The 27,408-nt window shown below is 37.8% G+C and overlaps 2 protein-coding genes across 2 annotated transcripts; one reads left to right on the plus strand and one right to left on the minus strand.

The window, feature by feature from the left end:
- Positions 1–41: 41 nt before the first annotated feature.
- On the minus strand, positions 42–26,785 carry Ndg (Nidogen). Its single transcript, XM_089836677.1, has 22 exons — positions 26,388–26,785; positions 23,433–23,569; positions 20,344–20,485; positions 18,638–18,846; positions 17,591–17,844; positions 16,925–17,158; positions 8,851–9,051; positions 8,524–8,775; positions 8,263–8,415; positions 7,730–7,852; positions 7,212–7,435; positions 5,624–5,939; positions 5,257–5,388; positions 5,065–5,193; positions 4,414–4,611; positions 4,148–4,348; positions 3,449–3,688; positions 3,216–3,387; positions 2,118–2,275; positions 1,137–1,260; positions 953–1,071; positions 42–439 (listed from the first exon to the last, which is right to left on the minus strand). Exons 1-22 carry the CDS (start codon positions 26,601–26,603, stop codon positions 318–320), a joined length of 4,056 nt encoding a protein of 1,351 aa, XP_089692803.1. The 5' UTR covers positions 26,604–26,785; the 3' UTR covers positions 42–317.
- LOC149678741 (beta-1,4-mannosyltransferase bre-3-like) lies at positions 9,224–15,097 on the plus strand. The gene is made up of 2 exons (XM_089836686.1): positions 9,224–11,774; positions 13,744–15,097. Exon 2 carries the CDS (start codon positions 13,921–13,923, stop codon positions 15,076–15,078), a length of 1,158 nt encoding a protein of 385 aa, XP_089692812.1. The 5' UTR covers positions 9,224–11,774; positions 13,744–13,920; the 3' UTR covers positions 15,079–15,097.
- Positions 26,786–27,408: the final 623 nt, after the last annotated feature.

Below are 27,408 nucleotides of genomic sequence, written 5' to 3' on the forward strand. Positions count from 1 at the left end.
AAAAATTATCTATACCAGTTTGCTTAGCCTCTTAACAAAGATTTAGTAGTCCACAAAGTTTTAATTAAAATTAGTTAATTAGGTACAAGGGGGAACAAATATTACACAGGCTGTATATTACGCGTGGACAAAAGAAAGTTAATAATGAACACATAATAATTCACAATTAAATCAAATTTCCTGAAAAGAAAATAGTGTGTTGAAAGTTCAAACTGATAGTCATGTGCAAGAATGCAAATGATCTATTAATAATCTGCAAGAGTGCGGTGCGGAAGTTCACAACAGAAACGATTCACTTTTACTTAGATCCAAAGGGTTTAGGTGCGGTTACATTCTTCACTGTCGATTCCTTCTGGGCAACCGCAAGTCCTTCCCCCTCGCCCATTGGGAAGGCAAAGATGTAAGCATCCACCATTGTTCACTGAACACGGATTAGTCACTGAAAGATAATTGCAATACCTACTTTGTAATGTTTATTCATGGGTTATAATTAACTCAAATCAGGAATGAATGGAGGGGGGGGTTGGAATGGCTAAGGTCAAATCATAATAGGCCTGAAATGATCTTGGAAACATCTGGCGTGGCTTATTTTATGTTAGCGACGTCATAGACTGACGAAATACGATTATTTCCCGCTTAAATATTTTCAATGGCTGCCCAAAAAGTGAAAATTCTTCTGCACACTCCACCCTCTATCCGCTCGGTCCCTAGTTTGAAACGACTAGACATTTACCGCCTTCAGGAGATGGCTAAGCCGACGATGGGGGCTACACTTTTCAAAAAAAATATGTTTCCACCATCAAGGGAACACCGGGAACCCCTTAAGCCATTCCAACCCCCCTCCATACATTCCTGCTCAAATGTATAACTTCATTAAGGAGTGTGCAACAGCCTTGTAAAACCTTTCAAAAAACTGTGTCGCTTCCATTGAAGTCAAGATGACAGAACTTACATCTTGGGCACTGCGAAGGTGCTTCGGAAATTCCGTATAGCTTTCCATTTCCACCAAGGGGCACTTCCAAAGGTTCCGCTTCACCTCCATTTCGATCAATTTTGTGTACGAACAGGCTACTGCAATTTGTTTAAAAAAATGTTTCATTCTCTGTCGAATCGAGAAATAACGTAAAAGGACTTACTTTTCCCAATCGGTAAAATAGATATTTCCTCCGACGATAGCGAGTCCAAACGGATATTCAGCGGGTGTAAATACAACGCGTCTACGTTGTCCATTCAAACCAACGCATTCCAATCTACGAAGACCTTAAAAATGGTCAAAAATTCGGATTGAGAACTGAGGTTTCTAAATCATCGCTTTAGTTTTAAAGACGTCTTTCAAAATAACCTTCTGTACTTCATAAGAACATACAGTAAGTTTGTTGTGATAGACACGGAATTTATGCTTTTTTATGCGTTGGTTTTTTTTTCTAATAAAAACATGATATGGATTTTCAGTACAAAGGTTTCAATGTGCACCGTTACGCGTAGAATTTACGGAAAGATTTTCACGACTTGTTTATAAGTTAAACTTAGGCTTTTAAAACGCAAGAACAATGCATTTCGTTTGCCAATTGCCTGAAAGCATTGCATGCATTGTTACTCATTTTATACTTTTGAGCTTCCCACTCTCAGTTATCTATGTCTTTTATTTTTATAATTGGGCAACGTCAGAATATACAACAAATTAAGATAGCAACTTCGCTACCGTGTTTGGTTGGGCTATTCCAGAAATCCCAGTTTCACTCATTGCATGAAACATTCTCCACCGATTTAAATTGAATAACTGATTGTCGACCCACTGATGAGTGGTTTGGAGTACAATTTTAAAAATTCGACTTTTGCACGCGCAAAATAGGGAAAACAGGGGACAAAGGCATCCAGCCAGCCCCCTACAAAGGAAAGGGAATACTTTTGCAAATCCTTAAGGGCACAAAAGTAAAACATACGGTGCCTAAGCAAGTAGAATAATGCTGGTAATGTAAAGAAGCAACTTCGTAATTCGAAATGAAATATTAAATAAATAATTTTTTGGACAAATAAAACTCCGTCAGGACTCTTTCAGTTGTCCTAATAAAGTAATGCAAACCCCATTCCAATCCCCTAATGGGAAAAATACTTACCAGCGTCCGTCCAGCAAAGGTCATTTCGCTCGAAGTCGATTGTCAGCATATTTGGCAGACCAAGGTTTTCTCGTATAAATACGCTTCTTTCGGAACCATCCATATTTGCTACTTCGATTTTAGGATTTTCACGATTCCAGTCAGACCAATAGATTTTTCTGTAAACAAAACAATTTTTAAATTTCAAAAATATTCAATAATCACAAAGTTCATTTCTAAAAATGATCAAGTGAAACATATTCAAACGCTATTTACTGGACCCTGCTCGTCCCAGATTCAACGAGCTACTCGGTGTTAACTCCCAGTTTTCTTTTACCAACAATGCTCATTTAATAAATAGTAAGTTAGCTCGTCAAAGGACGAATATTTGTTCTTATAGTTTAATATTTTAACTTTAAATTATATAGGAGTTGAACTCTCACACTATTCTTAAAAGAATGGAATGGTCATTAAGTTTTTTCGACCTTTCTGTCGGTATTTCATTTTTTTTGGTAAAAATTCACCTGTATTACGGTATTATTATAACCCTAGCTACGCCAATGATAATTTCGTTAGTATTAAAAGTTACTTATAATGTTTTACAAGCTAACGCTGTCAGAGTGCTACTAACAGACAAACAGTTGAAGCTGGGTCTTTCTTTTTATAAAACAAGCTAAGCTGCACGAAGCTGGCCAGGTGTTTCAAGGGTCTAAATACCAGGAAGAGAAACCTATGTAGACACCACATAGTCTTCGCGTTCACAAGTAATTAAATGTTCTTGTTTTAAAAGAAGGTAACCCTTTTTACAACTTTCAGTTTTAATTTATTGGCAGTTAATCATAAAATAAAGGTTGCGGAAATAGAATTCAAAGTTCAAGATAGGCTTGATTTCTAGGGGTTTGCGGACCCAACATGAATAACCAGGCCTAAACCAAAACTAAAACTTTCCCCATAATGTTACTGATATGAAATTGCAGTTTGGTCAAAATTGGGAACCAATTATGACAAACAACTTCACAAATATATGAGAATGACTCATATTGCACAAGACCAATTTATTATATGTACAAAATAACACCAGCCTTTATTTAATGAAAAATTAGATAGAAATGTGCTTACCCTAAGGATGGATGGCAGGCGATACCACGGGGATTAACTAACCCGTGGTGAATAAGCACCTTGTGTTCTCTAGTTTCAACCCGGAAGACGTCTATGGTGTCCTTAGAAGAATCTGTCCAAAATATATTACCGCTGACCCAGTCCACCGTAATACCTTCTGGAGACTCAACGCCTGAAAAACACAAACTTAAATCAGTATAATCCCTTAAAATTAAAATGGTTGGGAACTTAACCTTGCGAAACGAGAATCTCGGAATTGCTGCCATTGTATAAAGCTGTTCGAATTGTGCCTCCTGCTATGTCAGTCCAGAATAATCTGCCAAGAACGCAGTCCGCAGCCACCCCAACTGCCGTTTGAGAGGCTTCCATTAGTAGTAGCTGACCTCTGTTATTGCGTTGAACTTCAAATGGAAGGCGAAGTAGGGACATGCCTTGAGCTAAGACCAAGTAATCTCCACCGTGTTTAGGAGCCACTGTAACAAATTAAGGTAATTAATGTTGAAAATTAAGGAAGATTATTTTAAATCGTGATTGAGTAGATTCAGTTTAAATTAAAATAACCTTTAAATCGTAGGATAATTATTATGAATAAGGAATCCAAATAGCACAGATAAATGAATTGACAGTTTTAAAAACAATTTCTCAATCTAATTTTAATACGACAAAATTTTGTACTAGCGAAATAGTTGTTCATGTTCTGTAGGAGTCCGTATTTACATTTTCCCATAAGCTCAGGAATCGAAAATTCCCTACAAGAAAGCTCTGAGGATAATTTTAGGCTAAAATTCGTATATCACCCCTAAATTTGGGAAAAGGGGTGTATCATAGGTAGAAGCCTGCGTACCTTAAAGTTCAGTGTGCATTTTCTAGGCGAAAAACTTCCTATTTGCCAATCTTTTTCTATGTTTGAAACATTATTAAAGTCTTTTTACCCGTGCAAGTGAGCCCATCTCCAATAAATCCTTCGTTGCAATGGCATATGTAAGCGGGCGAAGACCGTGAAACTGGAACAACATTGGGTTTACATTGCGCTTGGATGTCACATAGATCAGGGTCTTGCCGACAGTCTCCTTGCGCAATACGACAAGCGTGGCCGTCGCCTTCGTAGCCACTCTTGCATTGACATCTATATCCTTTCAAAAAAGTAACCCAAGTAAATAAAATTATAATTCATTTTAAAGTTTTTTAAAGTGCTTACCTCTAGATACTTGGTCGTACAAGCATTCTCCGTGAGTATGGCAATTATTTATGACGTTGCAAGATAAAATTTCTCTCTGGCAATTTGTTCCATCCCCTTGCAATCCCGGATTGCATTGGCAACGATATTCCACGCTAACTGAATCGTAAATGCACCTGGCTTCCGGATGACAGAGAGAAGGGACATCTTTGCAAGTTTCTACGGGTAAAAGTGTAAGTGTTGAAAATCAAACAACAGGGAAAATCCTATGACAGTGAAGGTCATAGGGAAAATAGATTTATACGTAAAAGGTCAAAGGTCAGAGGAAATGATAATAATTACTAGGACCTTAAGGTTCAAATAAAATTTATAGGCAAGGCTTTAGAAGTAGCCAAAGGAATGTAAAAAAAATCCGTATATTCTTCTGAACATATATTTGCATGTTTGGATTTATTGTATTGCATTGTTTCCTAATTTGCTACTAATACGCACCCTCCTATTAGGGTTTTGAATATTTTGACAATTTTCACATTGGGTAAATATGAATACTTCGATTGAATGTAAAGTATTATTTTTTTTTCCATACTATAAAAATGTAAGTTTCGTCTTTACTAGAACAATCCCGAAAATGACCGCATCAATCGAAGCACTTAAAATGTGTTTGAGTCATACCTCTTTCGATGGAACACTGTTTTCCATCTCCCCGATAACCGGGATTACATTGACACTTGTATCGTTGACTGTCGGGATCGAAGAGACACTGAGAATTTGGATCACAATCTTCCACGCTGTTACATTCGTCTATGGACATAATATTTTTAATATGCAATTTAAGAAATATATTCTTCTTAATTTCGCACGTACCCGCTGTTGTACAAGTAACCCCATCCCCAACGTAACCAGGATCACATCGGCAAACACTACGTTGGGAATTAGTATCATACTCGCATTTGGCAAAGACAGAGCAAATGTTCACTCTTGTGCAATCGACGTTATCTTGAAATATCAAAGCGTAAATTATGAACATAGTTGAAAGTGTACTAGTTATTAATTTTGAATTAAATTTTTTCATAATTCGCCTTGCCGGTTTACTGTAACTAATCTAGTCTGAAAATTATTAAATTTTACATGAGGAGCTTACACTTAATACTGCTATAGGCCTTAGAACGTGTAGTATTAACATGTAGGAAACGTTTTAATAAAGAAATATTTAAAAATAAGGGATTTTTACCATTCCTGGTACATCTAATTCCATCGCCAATGTATCCAGCGTTACACCGACATTCGTATCGACCGTGTTGAAAGACGCATTGAGCCCAAGGGCTGCAATCGGTAATAGATTGACATAGATCTCTCTCTTGAACTCTTCGGCATTCAGCACCGTCGCCTTCAAAGCCTGGGTTGCAACTACACTGGTGCACATCGAGACGATCGTCAAAAACGCAGCGGGCATCTGGTGAGCAATCTTCTTCTTCCGTATCGGGTTGGCAAGATACTTGAACGTCATGATCTTCGTGACAGCTATAACCATCTCCTCGATACCCTTCCTGGATATTGCATAATTACTCAATATCTACAATATTCCTGACTGACTGCATGATAATCAACGCCCAGCCAAAACCGTTTTAAGTAAAGAAGTTAATCTTAATATGTATGAACTCTTTAAGAAAGATTTTTCTGGTTTCTCTAGGAAAATAGATGCTAGAAAGCTGCCCGATGAAAACTCTCAAATGATCGTAACAAAGCCAAGAAATTATCGATTTTCGACCCAAATTATCGTACGCTCTTAGCACCACCAAAATAAGGGTGTACCTCTTATGAGAAGTTCCCGGTAGAGCAGTTCTCGAAATAGCAGCCGCGATTCCAAAAAAACAGCGGCGTTGTTCAAAACTGCTGTTTTAGAAATAGCGGCTGCTATTTTGGGAAATTTCAGTGTTTGTCTTCAGTTTCGAGGATTATATTCGTTGTTATCGAAAAATGCCTTTTTCTGTGATCATTTAGTCAGTGATGTGACCTACTAACGAACCGCTGTATCGGTAACTGTTGTAACGGGTAAACTGCCATTTCGGGAAACCGCTATTTAGGGAACTGCTGATATGAGGACCGCTATTGTGGAATCCGCTCATACGGGAACCGCTCATCTGAGGGCTTCCCCCAAAATAATCGGTAGAACATATGCGGTTGTTCTGATTTACCTTGTATTTACTCTAAAATCGGTACAAGGGTGCTGAGGGAGATATTTAAATAACGTCTCCAAGCGTTTCTCACATCCTGCCTTTCGACTTCAGTGTATTATTACTATGGGATGAACATGAATCACTGCATCCTATTTAGCCTTTTTCTACCCCTAGCAAGCCCATATCAATTAGATTCCCCGCTAAACTCGAAATTATTGTACAATTATCGAATTTAGCGTACTATATAGTACAGCGTCAAAATTATCGTACAATTCGAAAAAACTCTGAAAATGTTCGCGTTGTACGATAATAATCGTACAATTCGAAAAAACTCTGAAAATGTTCGCGTTGTACGATAATAATCGTACAACTGGCAACACTGGCCGCCCGAAGCCGCCTCATAAATATAAAAAATGTGTTCCTTATGAACTGGTATATACTATAGACAGTCTTTGTGGTTTTGAGTTAAAATATGCCACTGTCTTTTTAAAATTTAACCATGGCATTTCGGTTTTTGCAAAATGTGACTTCATAGAGATTGGCAAACTATCCGCCCAGTTCGTTTTAAGCTTTACATAAGAGCGCCCTTGCTATTACCAAAGTAACTAAGCGTGTGAATACCGCCCGCTTAATAAAGCTTACCTGGCAAACGCATATATGTCTTTTAAGAGGAGTGCTATACAAGCAGTCTGCGTGAAGATCGCAGTAATCGTCAACGCGGCAATCCCTTTCAACGTCTTGAGCAGGACGACAAGAAAAACCATCTCCTTGATAAGCTTCTTTGCATTGACAAGTTGGATTTTGGTTGGGTACTTCAAAACAGTCGGCATTTATGTCGCAGTTAAGTTCCAAGCATGACATTCTTCCTATGCAATGAAATAACGAGTTTAATAAAGATATTCAAAACTACTGTAATACGTTAGAACCTGTATGTAGAAAAAAAGGGGTTTTAAGTGAAAAGGATCAAGTTTCGCGTGAAGCAAAGGATCAAGTTCAGTGAAAGGGGTCATAATTCGCGTGAAGCGAAGGGACAGGTTCAGTGAAAAGAGTCATGTTTCGTGTGAGGCGAAGGCTCAAGTTCAGTGAAAAGGGTGATGTTTCACATGAAGCGAAGGACTAAGTTCAGAGAAGCGTTTTTGAACAGTAAGAAGTGTACTTACTTTCGCAGTGAATTCCGTTTCCTAAGTATCCCGGTCTACAACGGCAAGCGAAACTTCCTGGAGTGTTAATGCACTCCGCGTTAATATCGCAGTTATCTTTTCTCACTAAGCATTCGTTTGTGTCTGAAAGATGCCAAGGAGCACTTAAATATTAGTTAAAATAAATTCCAATGTATTATTGAGACCGTGTGTCTTAAATGTAAAGAACATTGAAGGGAGGATGAGGGATCTAAACAAGCAGATTCTTTTCCCTTTAAAATAGTCTCCAAAACGTCAATAAAATTCACCTGAACATTTGATAAAATTCGTCCATCAAACGTATGTGTTGCTCTTAAACTGATTTTCAAAGATGCCGATTTACAGCGTAAAAATTATAACACTCATTTGGTAATTTTTAGGGGTAATATTGGAAACTTTGAAAACCAGTTTAAAACAAATGTTACAGCAAATTTTAGTAAGTTTTTTTGAGCATATTTTACCATTCTAAATCAACTTTGTTCAACCAAATATAATGAAAAATATAACTCGATTACCGATACAAATGGCCCGGTCTCCTCCAGCGCTATTCTGTTCGTAAAGATATTCAAAACCTCTATCACACACGCAACGGAAGGAATTTCCTTCTACGACGCACTGGCTGTTGGGTCCGCACGAAGCCTTTCCTTCCTTGCAGGGATCAAAGTCTCCTGAAAACAAGAACAATTCGATTTAGTTTTCTTAATTAAAGGTAAAACGAAATCGATTCTCATCTACGACTAAAATAAACTATAAATTTTTAATTTTCAGATGATCACCATTTAACGATGAAATTGTATGTGTGGCTGCAATTCTCAAAATCTCATCCTTATCTTCGTAAACGATGTAGTTTCTCGATACTTTGAGGGTCGCTGACGAATCTACCTGGTGTTCTTCGTTGAACGCTTCGACCGCTTCTGCACTGTGCTTGCAATGTTCGTCAAAACTGATAACTTGCTCCACCACAAAGGGAACTTCTAAGGAATTACTCTCTAGGCGATAAGACTTTGCTGACCGTGCCCGAATTTGACCTTGAAGAATTAGTGTTCCAAGGTAAGTCTACAACTGCGCGCCACTGTTAATTTTCAATAACCGATAATATTTACCTCTGCTAACATGGTTATATTCTTCGGTGTAATCATCGACACGTATTTTCCCTCCTTGAGGTATGGTTGGTAAAGTGCCTTCTACCCGCACGTTCCATCTTAGGTCGTTGAAAGCGTCTGGACCGTGAAATTCCTCTTGAATGATGACTTGATGACCAGTCTGAGGAAATCCAACTTCGGTAGAGCGGTTAAAGACGCCACCTGGTGAGAAAAAATTAGTGAAAAATTATGAAACTGGTAATTGAAAGCAAGGGGATAATAGAAGGATGACATTCTGTATCCTCTTAATACTTGATTCTTCCCCTTCTCACCCTTTTTTTTTTCTCTCCAGCTCATCAAACTTAACACGGGCACCGCAGCGCGGGGTCAATTCTACAACTCTTTGGTACTAAATCCTCAACTTAAACCCGCAAACCTCGTCTTGACGTAGGACAGAAAAACCACAAGCGTGCCTTGGCTAATAGTTAAGCGCTAATAGAGTAATGATGGGGGATATGTGATCGGTTTAGTAACCTTGACTCCAAATGTTTTGAGGTTGGGAAAAATCATATTACAATTACACAATTCTCTCGAAGTATTATATACTTCTGATTGCATGCAGAGAAACCACCACTTAGAAGGGAGGCCACCACCTTAGGTTATTTCCATGGTACCATAAGCTAGCAACGCCAGACGGAGCGAGGAAAATAACCTAAGAAGGCGGTCTCCTCGCCTGTGTGTTTGCTTCTCTCCAGAAATAAATGGAATGGTCCATAGGAGTTACTATAGTAGGTTAAGTGTTGCCCGTAAATTTCCAAAAAACTCTGTATAGAACGAATTAACAACATTCCGTAGTTTGATTACGGTAATTTGCTTAATGTACTAAAAAGCATAGACGTAACAAAGTAATTGTAAAAAAATTCACTACATTAGATACAGCCATTATTTCAGAAATATTTTCACCTAATAGCGATACCAAAGGTACCTTTGGCGATACTATCATGTCTCAAGATATACCATTTAAAGCTTAAATTTTGGGAAAAAAGTTTAATTTTAACGAAATTTAATTTGGTATTCATGTCTTTCACTCAGTACAGGAAGAGAAACGAAAACGTGAGAATTTCTGATCACGGAACCTATATCATAAACGGAGAGGCTAAGCCTTAGCTTCCACCGTATAAAAATATCTCTCTACCCCACAGTCCTTCAAGGTTTGGGTGGAAAAGGGGAATAGGGAGAATTATGGTCAAACCAGGTAGCCTGAGACAAATAGGAAGCGAAACCCCAACCGCCAAAACCAATTTCGCCAGGGTGGCCAGGACCCTGGATTCTGCACCTTCGGGTGCTAGAAATACTGTCCTTGAAACGGACTCGACGCTTTGTGCTAGAGAAACTACGACCAGCACTGGGAAGAGATCTAGGACAGAGGACCCTGATCCTTTGCCTAGTTCACAAGCGGCACCGCTGGATATCGTCGAACGCTTTATCCCTAGCACTAATTTATTAACACAGTATACTTTTTGTGGTATTGAAATAACGTTTGACCATACGGATTAATTCACGGAAAGATTTGAAAACTGTTGGGGTAAAAAGGTATCTCTATATTTTCCATTCTAGAACAACAAACCATCGAGTTTTAACATGGCCTTCACCAATTCCACTACCTACAAACTACCAGAAGTCCATTACATTACCCTAGGAAGTAAACAATTACAATAGCTGGTATAGCGTGCATCTCTGCTGGGGTAAGAACTCCTCCTGACTCCATGGATAGGGAGTTAAATTTTCCCCCCTTTCCTAAAACTGTTAGAAATCTCGAGCTACTCTCTAGGAAGTCTTTCTTGACGTGAGCGGGGTGTGACTTCTTCAGCCCATGAACGCTGGATCTCTAAAGGGTAGATTGTTTGCTTTATAAAAAGAAAAAATAGGAACCGCCACAGTTTTTTTTTCTTCAATAATTTATGAAGAGTCATAAAAACCGAATGACCTTCACAGTTCCAAAATTCACCCCCCCCCCATCCCTTCTCCTGATTCTATGCTAAAGTGGGCTCGGTTTTACAGTGGAAGGGGGTGTTTTCCGGTCCCTTTAGAGATACAGTGTTCATTTTCTGCCAATAGTTTTTTCTCTCTCAATAGGGCAAATTTTGGCGTACGAGTCGCACCTAAACCGGAGATCTGAGAAAAATTATCGCGAGGTGGCGAATGTGTCGCCCTTCTTCAGTATTGCTATACAAGAGAGGGGAGTCCCAAACCCCGCTTTTGGTTACTTCCTTGGTTAATTTAATGGGCTTCTGAAACTACGTATAATGGTTTTTCATTTTATTGAAATAGAAGTCCCTGAACTAAATAGCAGGTGTTGCTAACGTATTGGTATTGGCGTTTTGAAAATTAAATTCACTTTTTCATAAAAATTTGCTTGTTGACGTCGAGCCTTTCTAGTCGTTTACCGCGTAAGCTGACCTATTTGAATCTAGTAATTAAATCCGAAATAATTAATCATCTTGTAGTATTAAAACTAAGTTCTTCGACATGGTAAGTTAAAATTTGAATGGAACAAAATCAGAAAATATCCATCATGCAGTAAAATTAAAATACGACTAGCAGTTTTGATGAAAAATATGAAAACTGATTTATAGGTGGCTTTTTCATACCAAATATAACTTTGACGCTCTTTTTTCCCTATTAACAAGCTTCTTGTGGAAGTTGCATAGGGCTTTAGCTAACTAACCCAAAAATTGTTATTAATATGCATAGTCTCATGATAAAAACAGTACGTAAAATAATATATTCAGGGTGTCAAGTATTAAAGGGGCTGGCAAATCCACCTCTCCTTTATTTACCCACCCGCTAAGGGCCGCTATGCTGAGCTTTATGTGGAAGATCGTCGTTTAATCCAAGGTCTGAACAGTCCCTTTAACTATAAGGAACCTCCGGGCCTGTAAAATGTAATATTTCTTTTCTTGTCGTAACACAAATTCTTTGAAATCCGAAACAGGACATTTGGGCGCCGACACTTAGGCACCGGTCATTTAGGCACCTCCACTTAGGCGCTGGGACAGTTAGGCGCAGCGACATTTAGGCTCCGCGACAATTTGGCGCTGAAACATTTACGCTCCGCGACAATTTGGCGCTGAAACATTTACGCTCCGCGACAATTTGGCGCTGAAACATTTACGCTCCGCGACAATTTGGCGCTGAAACATTTACGCTCCGCGACAATTTGGCGCTGAAACATTTACGCTCCGCGACAATTTGGCGCTGAAACATTTACGCTCCGCGACAATTTCGCGCCGAGACATTTAGGCTCCGCGACAATTTCGCACCGAGACATTTAGGCTCCGCGACAATTTCGCACCGAGACATTTAGGCTCCGCGACAATTTTGCACCGAGACATTTAGGCTCCGCGACAATTTGGCACCGAGACATTTAGGCTCCGCGACAATTTGGCACCGAGACATTTAGGCTCCGCGACAATTTGGCACCGAGACATTAGGCTCCGCGACATTAGGCTCCGCGACATTTAGGCTCCGCGACATTTAGGCTCCGCGACATTTAGGCTCCGAGATATTTAGGCGCCGAGACAATAAGGCGTAGAGACAATTAGGCGCCGCGGCATTACAGTATAATTTTCGTGAATTATTTGAGATATTTATTAAAAAACAAGAGAAGTACTTTTATGATTATAATCAAGTGACATCAGAATTCAACCATATTGTTGCTTATCTTCATTGACTTCCCAAAATAATATGCCTTTTCCAAAATATTGTTGTTTATCTTCATTGATTTCTAAAAATAATATGCCTTTTCCAAAATATTGTTGTTTACCTTCATTGATTTCCAAAAATAATATGCCTTTTCCAAAATATTGTTGTTTATCTTCATTGACTTCCCAAAATAATATGCCTTTTCCCAAATATTGTTGTTCATGTTCGTTGACATCCCAAAATTATTTGCCTTTTCCAAAATATTGTTGCTTATCTTCATTGACTTCCCAAAATAATATGCCTTTTCCAAAATATTGTTGTTTATCTTCATTGATTTCTAAAAATAATATGCCTTTTCCAAAATATTGTTGTTTATCTTCATTGATTTCTAAAAATAATATGCCTTTTCCAAAATATTGTTGTTTATCTTCATTGATTTCTAAAAATATGCCTTTTCCAAAATATTGTTGTTTATCTTCATTGACTTCCCAAAATAATATGCCATTTCCAAAATATTGTTGTTCATGTTCATTGACTTCCCAAAATAATGTCATTTCCAGAATATTGTTGTTTATCTTCATTGACTTCCCAAAATAATATGCCTTTTCCAAAATATTGTTGTTTATCTTCATTGATTTCCAAAAATATGCCTTTTCCAAAATAAATTGAGAGGTCATTACCGATTTTTAGAAGAAATAGTGGAAAAATTATCGGCACGTAAATGTCTCGACGCCTAAATGTCGCGGGGCCTAAATGTCACGGCGCCTAATTGTCTTGGCGCCTATATAGTTGTCTTGGCGGCTAAATGGCGGCGCCTAAATGTCTTGGCGCCTAATTGTCTTGGCGCCTAATTGTCTTGGCGCCTATATAGTTGTCTTGGCGGCTAAATGGCGGCGCCTAAATGTCACGGCGCCTAATTGTCTTGGCGGCTAAATGGCGGCGCCTAAATGTCACGGCGCCTAATTGTCTTGGCGCCTATATAGTTGTCTTGGCGGCTAAATGGCGGCGCCTAAATAACCAGCGCCCAAGTGGCGGCGCCTAAATTTCACGGACCGTTGAAAACTTATCCTTCCATCCTTACTGTAGGTTTTGAGTTCTTACACCAGTTTAAAATTATTTTACGAAAGTTATTCCGACTTTGGATAACCATATGAGTCTAATTGAGTCGCAGAATCATTCTTCCTCTAATTCATTTTATTCTTCTTTCAGGGCAATTTGCGGACAAAGCATCTTATTCACTGCTTCACATTCATCTGCGTTATCACGTTCTCAATAAATTGTTTGGCGAATCTGGAAACCAATGTAATCGACGAGAGCGTCTATTCATGGCCGCTGAGAGTAGTTCTCTATTTTTTAGCTCTTACACCATTGTTCCAACTACCTATTATGTTAAGCACATTTTTAAGCTCTATACTTTACGACTGCTTTCCCGATAATAACGTAGAGTTGACAGTGAACGTTTCGAAGTTACCGACAGTTTGTTTCCGCGTGGTCACCAAAGGCAACTTCCCTAAGGTGGTTCTGAAAACCCTACGAACAAACCTCGAAGCCATAAGAAACGTCAAACTCACAAACTTCAAATACGAAATTGTCACGGAATGTCATATCGAAGGTTTGAAAAAAGACGAAATAGTTCAGGTTGAAGAGGTTTTAGTTCCTTCGGATTACCGAACGAAAAAGGGTACCCTGTTCAAAGCCCGAAACTTGCAATATTGTTTGGAAGATGGCGTGAACACTTTAAAAGACACCGATTGGATCGTTCATTTAGACGAAGATACGATTCTCACGGAAAGTGCGGTTAAAGGCATCGCTAATTTTGTACACGAAAACAAATATTGTTTCGGCAGAGGGCTTGTTGATTGCCGATCTTCCAGCTTTCTTTCAACAATATTAGACCTAACGCCAGCCTTTGAATACGGTCAACATAGATTCGACACAAGGTTTCATAACAATCAGTATGCCACCATGTTCAGTACTGTTTTCTTGGTTGCTCGAGTCGACGCGGAAAAAGATGTGACGTTTGACGTCGAACCTGGTCCTTCAATGACAGAAGACGTTGCGTTTGGATTGTTGATGAACCTCAAAGGCTACAAGTGCGGATACATCGAGGGTAACGCCATCGAGCAGGCAGTTCCATCACTCGGTGATTTCATAAAAACCCGCATTAGGACTACGAAAGGATTTCTTCACATTGCATTTTGTTCTTATTTCTCAGTATTGAGATTTAAGGTTTTTACTTTGTACCTTATTATTGCCGTTTCGTTTCCGTTAATTTTTGCGCAATTCTTTTGCGAGATAATGTTTCCCATCAATGTAAGCTCATTTTTAAAAGTAATTAAGGGTTTTGTAACGGGAGTTGTCCTTTACCAACAAATATTCGTAGTGCTTAAAAATTCACACGATTCCTTAATGAAAAATGTTTGGTACATTATGGGGTCCCTTTTACTAGGGCCTCCCCTTACAGGCATACTTTTATTTTATGTCTATTTTAAAGTGTATATTTCCTTCTTCCATTTGTCGTTTCATAACACCCACAAAAATTAACGGGGATTTTTGAAATATTGAAAGAATTGTATGTTAGAGATAGGTATTTTAATAGTTTTTGGGTTTTAACTGTGTATTCTATTGAAATTTTAGCATTGCACTTTTGAGATTTTAATTTTTCATAATGATTTTCTTTTCTGTGTTATTAATAGCATCGGGGTCTATAAATACCGTATTGCAATGTTGTTATATTATAATTAAGTTCAATAAATTAGCTCCCTCGACAATATTGAATTTAAATTTTTGCACTTACAGTAGATGGAAAATACTAGGGTTGTAAGTCGGAAAATGACTGAGCTATATTTTTCCGGAAAATTTTCCGTATTTTTCCGCTACCGGTTTTTCAATTAAAAAGTTAAAACTTCAAAATTTTTCAATTGCCTTTCTTTTCAAAACATTCATTATTTTATTTTAGGTGAATTCGGAGGGGTAAAAAATTGTCCAAGGGCACAGAGTCTAGTGACCCCTATTCTCTATAGGAAAAGCTCACTCATTTGCTATCGCTTGCATGCATAGGGTTACTTTTTGCTCTTATGACGGTATAAGGCGTTAGAGAGTCGAGACCTAACCGTTAAGAGACCCAAGTGAAACTAAAATTATCAGGCATAAAGGATAGTGATCGTCTGCGTCATTGTAAGGGAAACGAGGTGTTTTGTTGTTAATGTTATTAAGTTTGTTAACCCTGTTTAAAGTCTCAAATTATGGGAAAATCAACCACTAATATTTGGTGGTACTTTAATAAATCTACTAAAGATGGCAAAATAACTGGAGAATGTTTTAAATCTTTAAAAGTTAGGTAAATTGACTCAAAGCTCACATAATTGCTAGTTTTATATTTTTCCGATTAGCGGAAAATTTTCCGCGAAGAGGAAAATTTTCCGGAAAAGTTTCCGGAAAATTTTCCACGTTTTATTTTTCCGGAAAATTTACAACCCTAGAAAATACCTAAATTGAAGATTGAGTTTTGAATCTTTGTTATCAAAGATATTGTTAAAATGAATAGTTATGCATTCTGAATTTATTGCTTTCAAATAAAAAATAACTTTAAAACTTTCAAAGAAACATGTCTATATCTGTTCCTTACTAATGTGAAGAGATTATCCACATTTTTATCGTTTGTTGTTGTTAGGCCTAATTTCAAATCTAGACATTATAAAAATTTAATAATGCTAATTCCAGTCACTAGAGGTAGCGCAAAACATTAATTTGACCGGGGCCATCTTGTTTCTTTAGGTCTCGGTTGAAATCTAGACATTTTTTTTTTTCAGTATGTTTTAAGGTAACTAATCTTTATATCGCTCCATATTTTTGCAGATCAACGGGCTATGGACTGCCGAACGCTCTTTATCGAAATTGTACGAACATTACGCTCTACAGTGTTTATCAAACTACAATCTAGGTCGCTCGTTACGATTTTAAAGCGCTATAGTGTAGTCTTCATGTTATTTGAAATAGAGCAGAGACAGGGTTCAACATTCTTCACTTCAATTACGGAGAGGTTAAAAATTATCGCTACAAATTATATATAGAACCAAAGTATTTCACATTACGAGGAAATAATGGATATAAAAGTTTTATAAAATATATTGAATAAAAACACGGAGAAAAGTGTTTCTGAACATTTTTTAAACCTAGGAATGTCTAGGTCTACATAACCTAGCTCTCTCATAGCCTCTGTTCACATAGCCCTGTTCTGATTCAGTAGACTTAAAACTAATTTTGTACGTGTTTGATAATTTTTTTCACTTGGCCCTCTCTATAACTGATTAAACTTTAACCGATAAACTGTATAATTTATATACTACAGCAGCTGAACAAATTCGGATTACATAAGCGTTCATCTTACCAGTAATTGTGAAACCATTTTTCGCGGTGTCTTTCGGAACAGCAAACATCCATCCAACTATTCCACCAAGGGTGAACAAAGCAGCCATGTCATAGCCGATAGTAACTGGAATTTTGCTGATAGCGGTGTAAGTTCTTCCATCTGCAGTAACAACGTAGGAGTGGGTGATGACATTCTCCAAAACCACGTCATTCAATTTTAAATTCATCTTTCCGCTCATCCTAACGGGTTTGGCTGCAATTTAAACACTAATATTAGTAACGTTGCCTCAATTCTTATTTAAAGCAAGTCTCGGCTTATGTGGCGCCCATAATATGCTGGCTTATCTTCTACGCATCAATTTTACCTTACCAAATTTAGGAACCAATCAGAGCTCTTCGACGAGGGCAGAGCTAAAACTAGCCTCTGCCGCATTTATTATTGGGCAAACCAACACCACCCTTCGACTATGGGAGCAACTTGTTTAAAGCATAGCGAGGCTCCAGTGGATCCCCTACAAGGGGACTTTCCTCCTGAAATCCGGGTTTGGCTTGGCAAAGGCTAGTGGGCGGGATTTATACATGCACGTGTAAATCCCGCCTACAAATGCCCCTAGCTTTGCCAAGCCAAAACTGGAGTTCGTAAACTAAACCACAGCCGAGACTTGCTCTAAGCAGCAATTCATACATGTCTCAATGCAATTCCTTCCATTTCCAATGTAGCCTTCTCTGCAAACGCAGCAGAACCCTTGTCGATAATCCTTGCAAACAGCAGTGGGTGGGCAAGGAACTTCGGCGCTAGCGCAAGTTTCCGTTCGGGTGTCCAAGCTGCTGATAACGGAAGAGCCATCTCCAATAATATCAGCTGGGAGAACGTTACCAGCTGGACCAACCTTTCCTACATGAAATAGCCATACGCCAGGTTTTCTTACATTGGACATCCTGCAAAGAAAAAATTAATTGTACAGTGTACGATTTTCTCTTCGGTGCAACCGAAAATAGATCTATGAAATGTTCGATTATTCTGCATTATTTTCAGGTCATGATGACATCAACGTTTTAGACACTGACGAACAAACAATTACATTGTTACAGAAGCTACCACGCGGAAAATGCATCTTTATTCCAAATATATTTTTGAAGCTACGAAATATTTCCTTTAAGGCTTCAATATTTTGCCGTTTGCAAAAGGAAAGGAAAGGAACCGCTAAGTAAAGATGAAACCCTTAAATCTTTAAGTTTCAAAAATGATTTTCTCTTCAGTTTTAAATTTAACCTTTCAATTTTTTTTTTTTAAATTTCCCTTTCAAACCGGTTAAGCAAGTTTGCTTCAACATATTTCAGAGCTCCAGCACGAAACCTTCGCGAGATACAGAGTGGTTCAAAGTTGAAAAATTCAGATTCCCACTCCCCTTGAACGACGCATTCAAAAACGAAATTAGGACCATTTTGTTCGGTATATGTTACGTTGAACCCAGCCAAAAACATAACATTTTCAAGTAGAAAACCGGTTTTTTTTTAAATTTCTAGTACTATAGTAATTATTACTCTCTAATAGCTTAATAACCCCAGGACTATCATAAATTCACTTTCGATAACACACCAATATTAATCATACATTTGTTCGCAATCTTACATGATAACGTAGGGAAAGGTGAAGCTTATTAAACCTAACATCATCTCAAATGGCAAGTAGTGTATATCGAGTACATCTGCGCATGTTGCCAAATGTTACCTGTCAAAGTTCTTAGCTTGATCAGTTCCAGAGCCGCGTAAAGTGTAAAGTCTTCCATCTCCAGGCATGAATCCAGCTTGAGCTCTGGCGTCTGGCAAGTGTTGGTTCTTGCCATCGGACTGAATCCACTGGATGCCACCTTCAGGATACAAGAAGAAGACGTAACTGTCATCCCCGTTACTGGCTACCACAACTTGGAACGTATTCACCTAGTAGAAAATCATTGCCTTTAATTTCAGCCTTCAGATTCACTAATTTGAATGAGCCTAAGTAAGTTAGACCTGTATTTTATTACTATACAGAAATTATTTCTTACTAAATTAAAGCGCTTAGCTCATCGATGATTATCAAAATAAACATATTTTAAATTAAATATCTGCATTGTATGTTTTTGGAAGCAGTTTCTTACAACTTTCAAATTGAATAAAACCATGAATTTATTCATTAACATGAATATATATGTGTATCATTAGCCTTTCTATCATGTTATTCAGGGATGGGAGGGACCTTTCTATTACATACGCGTTTAACGTCATCGCGGTAGCCAATCAAAATCGAGACACCTGGAAGCTCGAACAGCAGACGACCAGTTTAACAAAATTGTATGAGGGATACAATTTTCGGTTAGGTTCACCAAACTGCGTCAACTGAATATTAAAAATGATCGCCGATACGTGAATAAATATCTCAACACTATGTCCGAAAGTGATATTGATCTTTTAAAGTAAATTATAAAAAGTGCCTGCAATGTTTTTCCTAATCTGAAACTGAAAACTGTTGGTAAAGTGCTAAGCCTTGGCCATTATGAAAATGAATGTAACGGTTGAAAGTAAACTACTAACATTTTAAATCGTGAGAATTGATGATGCTGGTTTTTCCCTGCTGTTGGAGTTAAATTAATGCGGTAGTTGATCAATTTACAAGCATAATTAGCCTTCCGCGTGACAAGAGCTTTAGCTTTAAAAACAAACCGCCAGAAATTCTCTGACGTCACTCAAACTAAGCCCCTCCCATCCCTGAATATGTAATTTAACTAGTCAATGCAGATATATATTCATGTTAATAAATAAATTCATGATAAAACGAAGGGTTATGGATTTACCATAAAGCTAAAATGTTATGAATTTATAACAGGACGTAATTAACAGGCTTATTGGCTAGATGGATATGTATAAATACTATACGTATTACGGATTCCCATCACTTATCTTCCACAATGCACTTCGCTTAGGCGTCCATTCAAAAGATAAAAATATAACTTGCACCCGCACCCCGCTCTCAACCTTGTGAAGGAGACGAAAATTCGTATTTTCTCTTTTTGCGCGTGGGAAAAATTTCCAACTCACCACTCAGGAGTCTCCTTTTCGCCAGGAGACCCAGCTACTTCCGACTCAATTTAGAGTGGATCGCATATTTAGTGGGCTAGTTGGGAATCCATCATACCTAGTATTTATACATATCCAATAGTGGCTAGGGGTTCGCAGACACAACCAGGAGGAACTCAACCAAACCACTTTTGGGTTTAATACATATACTTTTGATATTATGCCTCATTCTATAGTCATCGTCATACTGCAGTTAAGGGTGAGATATCAGACTATATGGGTAGCTGTATGCTAAAAAGGTTTGTTTTTTAAATAGTGCGTGAGAATTTATCGTCGGAAGAAACGAAATATTATCTGTGTAAATTTAACAAAATAGATTACAAGGCTTGACTTCCTATCGTAGTGTCCAACGGCAGCCCAAGTGACAATAAGCAAGCTCTTTGCACTGAAAGATCCACCGCTTGAAAAGTGACTTCTGATTTCCCGTGTAGCACGGTCCAATTGTTCGGTTGTTTGACTTTCTCTGAAAAAAAAAGTCAAAAATAATTAAAGAAACCAGTCTCGTGTTAATCTGCCAAAAGAATGACCTCGCCATGAACTGATTTGACCTGATTATTTTATAATTAGCATATGTTTACGAGATATTTTCCATAAAATACGACACAGCATATATTTGATAACGGTTAAATTTCTATATTTTTCTTTAACCAGTGTCAAATTTACAGGAAATTGTGTACAAGCAGGGATAGATAGACTTTTTTAAGACGGAATAAACAATGTTTGGCCTTTACTTCAGTCCGACTCATAGACGAGTATATAGCCCCTTCCTTCAACACGTAACCAAAAACGTAAATTATCTTATTGGCTCACTAAAACTACGTATTGGTGACGTTGCTGACAAGGAGGGCCAAAAATACGTAATTCCTGTTTACCTCTGTCGCTATGACTATGACCCCTCTTGCGTTGTACCATAGCCCACTCGATCACGCGCGTCACGACGCAAGCTGCTCGCGCTATAGCGGGAGCGCGGATCGAGTGGGCTATAGTTGTACAGATAAGCGTCTTCACAGGGGCTCAAAATGGAGCCGTCTAAATGCTAGGGTCAGGTAATTATTCGGGAATTGTTTTTAATAGCAATTAAGAAGGTAGTTTGTGAATTTGGTGCCGGTGTTTTGGATTTGGAGTACATCTGCAAGGGTGAAAAGTGTTCGCTAATTCTTTCTTAAGCCAAGCATGTCTACTATCCTCATGATTTTGTAAACGAATTTCATGAAGTTAACCAAGGCTAAGTGAATGGGCAGGAGTTTTGTGAGCTTAGCGTTTGGTTAAAACCTGTTCGTGCAGTAATATCTATGAAGACTTTTACTCAATTCTAACTCACTTTTAATTTTCTTGGGTCTTCCCCGTTTTTTATCACTTGCAAGCCCTATGTCTTGCGTAACTTCCATTTTTAAACAATGTTATTTCAAAAATTACAATCCGAGCTGATTCCAACTTGGCAGACGAAGGGGCAGACGACGTTTATTTGACCCGGATATACATACAACGCCATAACAAAAATAAGACCCGCCTCTTCTTTTATATCCCTCTGTCACGGGTAAGGGGGTCGTGGACTTGGACGCGCACCCGAATAACCCAGTTACCCATTCCGTCTTAAAAAAGTCTATCTATCCCTGGTACAAGCCTTAATGAACCTTGTATTACTTTGAATTATTTTTACTTGGCGTATGTAAGGTATGCTCCATAAAATTTCTCTCAAAATTCAGTGGCAAATCGACCGATTATTTTTTAAAAACTTCATATTTCCATATAAGGCTTATACATTATTTTGGCATTTTTGCATAGGCCGAAATTATTTTTCTTTATCACACGTTTTGTGAGATATGCTCTATAAAATATATCACTACGAATATTTGATAACAAGAATTTCTTTCAGTAATCAGTGTCAAAGGACATCGCAGATTAAGGAAAATATCTTTCTGCGGAATTGTTTTAAATTGAGGTATGTTGCTAAGCTTGGCCAGTTAATCAAAGTCTGAAAGGCCTTTTTCCTCTAATAACTGCCATAGTTTGTCATGTATCCGCGGTCGAAGTTGGACAAAACTTAACAAAGTTTCGTATCAAAAGCACTGTAGAAATCTTTAAACTAGCTAAGACATTTTATCATTCAAAGATTGAGATGTACGTAGTAAAGGTTGATATTCGATAAAAAAAACCAAACCTTTATACAAAGAAAGTAATCATGGATAAGTCGAGAATCGAATCAAGCTAAAAACATCTAAATTAAAATGATTGTTTACTCGATGTCTTCAACGACATTAAAGGGAGGGTCAGAAGGAAAGTCAAGTGATTTTTTTTATATAGATTTTTCTACTAATTATAAGACCCATCTGCATAGTGAAAAATACAGGAAATGCTTCCAAATGATTTTAAAATGCAAATCAGTTTGAGATTTCATAGATAATTTGAAATTTGCACCTCCGTCCAATCACGTAACGCACTGCTTTTTATTAACAAATTTCCTCTGACACGCCATGATTGTAACATCAAGCGGAATTTTTATCAAATCTCGCGTTTTATTTAGTTCGACATTTAGTTAACAAAAAGGCTGCCATTAGTCAGAGGCGCAAATTTCAGATTATCAAAGAAATGTCAAACTAATTTGAATTTTAAAATCACTCGGAGATATTTCCTGGATGTTTCACTATGAAGATTGGTCTTATAAATAGTAGAAGAAGCACTATTTTGTTATTCACCATCCTTAAAGGTATTAAAACCTTAATAGTATTTGAAGAAAAACATGGTATAACTAAAAGTTTATGAGATATGTTCCAGAAGAACTAGTTCGAGAACAACGCGAGAATTGATAATACTCGGTTTTGCGGTCCATCTTCCAATTTAGTCTGTGCTTAGTCTTCGACAGTGCCTCACCAGGCTTCACTTTACGAGAATCTACGACGTTTCACCTAAGTCACTTCATAACAAGGTCTAAGTAACCAGTGACAAACTTAAGGAACATATCTTTTGAACTTAAAAAGCATAGCGCGGCTCCTGTGGATCCCCTACAAGTTGACTTTCCTTACGAACTCCAGTTTTGGCTTGGCAAAACTAGAGGCTTTTGAGGGCGGGATTTATACGTGCATGTATAAATCCCGCCCACTAGCCTTTGCCAAGCCGAACCCGGAGTTCAGGAGGAAAGTCTCCTTGCAGGGGATCCACTATGCTTGACCTATAAAAGATTTTACTGAATTCAGTCCAACTTTGACCACTGATACAGTCAGGTAACAAAACCGGCCATGGACACTTCTGATCAGTTCACTAAGCTTAGCAACATACAATACACAGAAATTTTTCTTAAAAAGTTTCAAAATTCAAACGGAGACAGCACTGTCGTATTAGCTGCGAAAGGCATTTCTGCTAGTATATTTAGAATTAAATTTATTTGATTTATATAATTTTTTTCGTTATACCTGTAAAATACGTTTCCAGCTTGTCGCGTGTCAACGTCCGTATATAATGGTGCGATAATGGGATATGAAAGTGGAAACTGAGCGTTGAAGAAACTCGGCACCTCCGTTAGAAAAGAAATGATACCGTTGTCGTTTATCTGCAAAATTTCAATAGCGCCATTAAAAAACTAAATTTTAGACCTCGCGTTATGAAGATATTATCTGCACGTTTCAGTGTTTGTTGGCAAAATAAATTAAAGTTAGAAAATCGATATTTTTCCTGTTTAAAAATTATCAGAAAAAGCCCCTTTTTAAAGAATCAAAAACATTTGGGTTCATTGCATCGACAAACAAGTTGGGAAACCAAAATGAACCTCTCCGAGTCGATAGGAGAGATATCTACCCACTTAAGAGGTTTTTCTTAAATAAATAATTAAATAAATATAATTGATATTAATTATTTTAACGGTCAGTAATTTACCTTAATTGTAGTTAAGTAGTTTTAAGAAACGTTATTACTACAATCATTTGAAACATACCTATTGCTAAATTTTCGACTTCTAGCGAACACCTTTCTCACAATTTTTGTAAATTTAGGGTATATGAGGCGATTGATTCACGGTAAATGATAAGAAATGCCGCATGATAATGGAGTAGAAGTCAATATCGATGTCTGTGAACTGCGAACGCTGTCCAGATATTGCGAACACGTTTGCTCAGATTTTCCGACTGCGAACGCGGTGACAGACAGACGCACAGAAACATCCAGTATAGTACCTCTCCGTGACGTCATCGTCACTCGGAGGGGTAAAAAATGGACAATGGAAAGAACCCATAAACCGTTCGCTGAATTTTTTAAGTAAAATGGTTTAAAGCTCACCCTTCACGCTCAATAAGTTGCGCAAAAAACGTAGGACCCGTTGTTTAGTTACAAAGTGTAAAAAAACATTATCCTGACAAGTGCACAGTTCAAATATAATGCCACAATATTTTTTAGGAAAAGGAACATCATTTGGTTTAAATTTTGGGATATATTTGCGTAAAAACTGAGCATATATATTGATCGAGTTTATTATTGCCCCAAATGTTATTTAAACAATTGAACAATATTTTTCACATTCGAATAAAGCCGCGTTTACACGAGACACTTTGAATCCATTTTAAACCGTTTTGGAAGGTACAAAAAAGAATATTAAGCTGATAAAACCAGAGATCTTTCACGAGAAAATGCAAATATTATTTTTTAAAAAGTGTTAGGCCTTTCCAAAACGCTTGAAAACGGTTCCAAAGTGTCTCTTGTAAACGATGTCTGTATTTTGACGCTTTATATGTAATGTTTGGACAATAAAATTCGTCTAGGTCTATGTACTCAATATCAACGTTTTTGTTGTGACAAAAATATATTCAATATTATTGAATAAATCATGTGGAAAATAAAGTTTAAGGTTTTTTTTAAATATTGGGCATTCAACATAATCATGGATTTTGATTTGCACAATTAGTGAAGAGTCTTGTAAATAATCTTTGAGTTGATGAATTTCATTGATATCCCCATTGTGCTAAAGATTGAGCGTGTAGATCCCGCATAAACTAAAGCCAATAGTAAAGAAGTCCACAAAACCTAACATAGCCATTTGTACAAATCAAGAAGGGTAGAGGGATATGCCACGAGTATATGCTAAAGGATTTCAAAAGTCCCAAGGAGAGCTCTAATGCGCAAAATCCAAATTTTACACAACTCAGCGACGTCAACAAGAAAGACATTTTAAACCTTCGTGCACGGTCTGAAGTTTAAACGCCACTTGGCCTAAGCGGCATGATATTTATAATAAGACCCTTACGATGTTGCAGTTTTCGGGTGGAGATTCATATTCATAGTTTTATAAGTCCCACTGAACAGCACATTTAAAACTCTCATTCCATTCCCCATCTCGCTAAAGACGTGTTCTATTAGCATAAGGCGATTTCACTCGTTCCCAAAGTATAGATGCTTAGGTGCACTTTTTAGGTGCAATAACAATAATATTTGTTTATCACTCGAGAGTAAACAAAGAAACTCAAAGGGCGACGAGCGATAACCAACGCGCGATGTAGAATGTGGTACGAGTCGTTAGAAGATGACTTAAGTATGTAGAAAGTTCAGCTCTGCTAAGTCTTTTGTAAGAAGGGTAAAAAGGAAAATGGACCCTTTTCAAAAGGGGGCGCCACATTATCGTCTGATTATTATAGGGTTAAAACTGAACAACCGGTATGTGGACAATAAAGACGTTTTTTAGGGCTTCAAGGTTAGCAGTCCACCAAAGTCCTTTGTTTGAAGCCCTATCTAACGTCTTTGGATCCACACCTAAGAAAACAAAGTGGTCAAACACCAGATTCTATTTTACCCAGCCGACTTTTGAAACTAGGGTCTATTAATTTCATAAACCGATGGTGCCTTAATACATTTAACTTTATTCTCTGATTCAATTTAAATACCATTCACTTCAAACAAAGTAAATATAACAAAAGGAGCAGAAATTTAACCTTTGCAAAGAATTAGAAGAAGTCGGGAAACCTAAATAAACTCCTCCGAGTCGAAACCCTAGCCGATCGCCGCGTACATTTTAACCCTAACGATGATAATGGTGCAGAAGCCAATATTGATTACTGCAAACTAGGTCCGGATTTGCGAACGCGGTGACAGACACACACACAGAAATGTCCAGTGTAATACCTCTCGTGACGTCATCGTCTTTCGGAGAGGTAAAACGACACCATTGAGTTTTTGGGAACTAGATTTTGGTTTGTGACATTTTCGAATATGTTGCCACCTTAACTATTCAGTCTTTAACGTTAGTTTTGCGAAAATTTATGTTTTAGAGAACCCTGGGACTAAGAAAGTAATATTTAACCAAAACAATTATGATTAACCGGAAGTAGAAACCGTAATTTCAGGGGACCCTTCTCAAGTTTAAGCTGCAAAAGAAGTATACTTACAAAAACCGATTCGTATTTAGTTCCATAGAAAGTTACGGGAACTTTCAGCGGTATCTCTGGTGAGCTGCTGTCGTCGACATCGCCAATGAGGGTGGAATCAAGGGCATATCCATGAGGATACAGTTCCGTTTTGTCAATCGCGTAAGAGGTACGCGAAGAAACAGCGACAAAAATCCAAACTAGCAAATGAAAATATCCATTTCGATTTAGCTTCATGATCACCACCGACACTGGGGTCTCTAGAACCTAAACTAATTAGTAAATAACCAAAGAAAGTTTAGGTTCAAGATAGAAGTATGATTGCTGGCTCAAGCTGGCACCAGATTAGTTTTCGTTCTCCTGATTTCGCGACTGAACGACGACCGACATAAGTTCTTGAGATTATACGGCGACAGTTACGGATCAAAGTTCCAAGGAGAATTTTCGGAAAAACTGAATATCATATCACAGCTCGGATTCCTTACCGTTATCGTTCAATTATCATTTAAATACGATTTGCACAAAAAGTGAATGCAACGAAGGAGATGTTATAAGGGATAAGGGAAAGAATAGAAAAAGCGCTTTCAACACAAGGTCGATAGCCAGGAAAAAAATCTTAGAAAGCCTACTTGTACCTCGAGAAATTTTTGGTCAACACTTGAACGCGTTATTTACGATAACGGAATCAGGCGCTATCTTAGAGGATCCCTCGGGTAGTGTAGTGATTAACGCAATGACATTATCTTCGGGTCGCTCTTCTTATGGTGATTTCTTTTTCTTCAAAGTTTAATCTATGGGGACTTATATAATGGAGAGTTGATTTATTTTAAAATGAGTCTCGGCTGTGGTTTAGTTTAAACAAATAACACTAGATGCTCCCATAGCCGAGGGGTGACTGTGGCATGCTAAACTTAGCAAGGGGTGTTTTAACTTCATTCTCGTGGACGAGTTATGATTGTTTCCTGTATTTGGGATGGTGAAATTGATGTGTAGAAGATATTTGCTTTAAATTGCGCAGTCTCAGAACACGTGCGTCAGAAGG

Source organism: Phalangium opilio, unplaced genomic scaffold (genome assembly GCF_054372755.1).
Source record: "Phalangium opilio isolate 3A_F unplaced genomic scaffold, DU_Popi_V2 ptg000042l_1, whole genome shotgun sequence".
NCBI classification, from domain to species: domain Eukaryota; kingdom Metazoa; phylum Arthropoda; class Arachnida; order Opiliones; family Phalangiidae; genus Phalangium; species Phalangium opilio.

What these genes read in the sequence shown, in the direction of transcription:
- LOC149678741 (XM_089836686.1), top strand. Translation starts at nt 13,921, where the DNA reads ATGTTAAGCACATTTTTAAGCTCTATACTTTACGACTGCTTTCCCGAT.
- Ndg (XM_089836677.1), bottom strand. Translation starts at nt 26,603, where the DNA reads ATGAAGCTAAATCGAAATGGATATTTTCATTTGCTAGTTTGGATTTTT. An exon ending in ACAGTGTTCCATCGAAAGAG is followed by an intron (nt 4,612 to 5,064) that starts GTATGACTCAAA and finishes TTTTACCCGTAG; the next exon opens with AAACTTGCAAAGATGTCCCT. An exon ending in GTACGACCAAGTATCTAGAG is followed by an intron (nt 4,349 to 4,413) that starts GTAAGCACTTTA and finishes CTTTTTTGAAAG; the next exon opens with GATATAGATGTCAATGCAAG.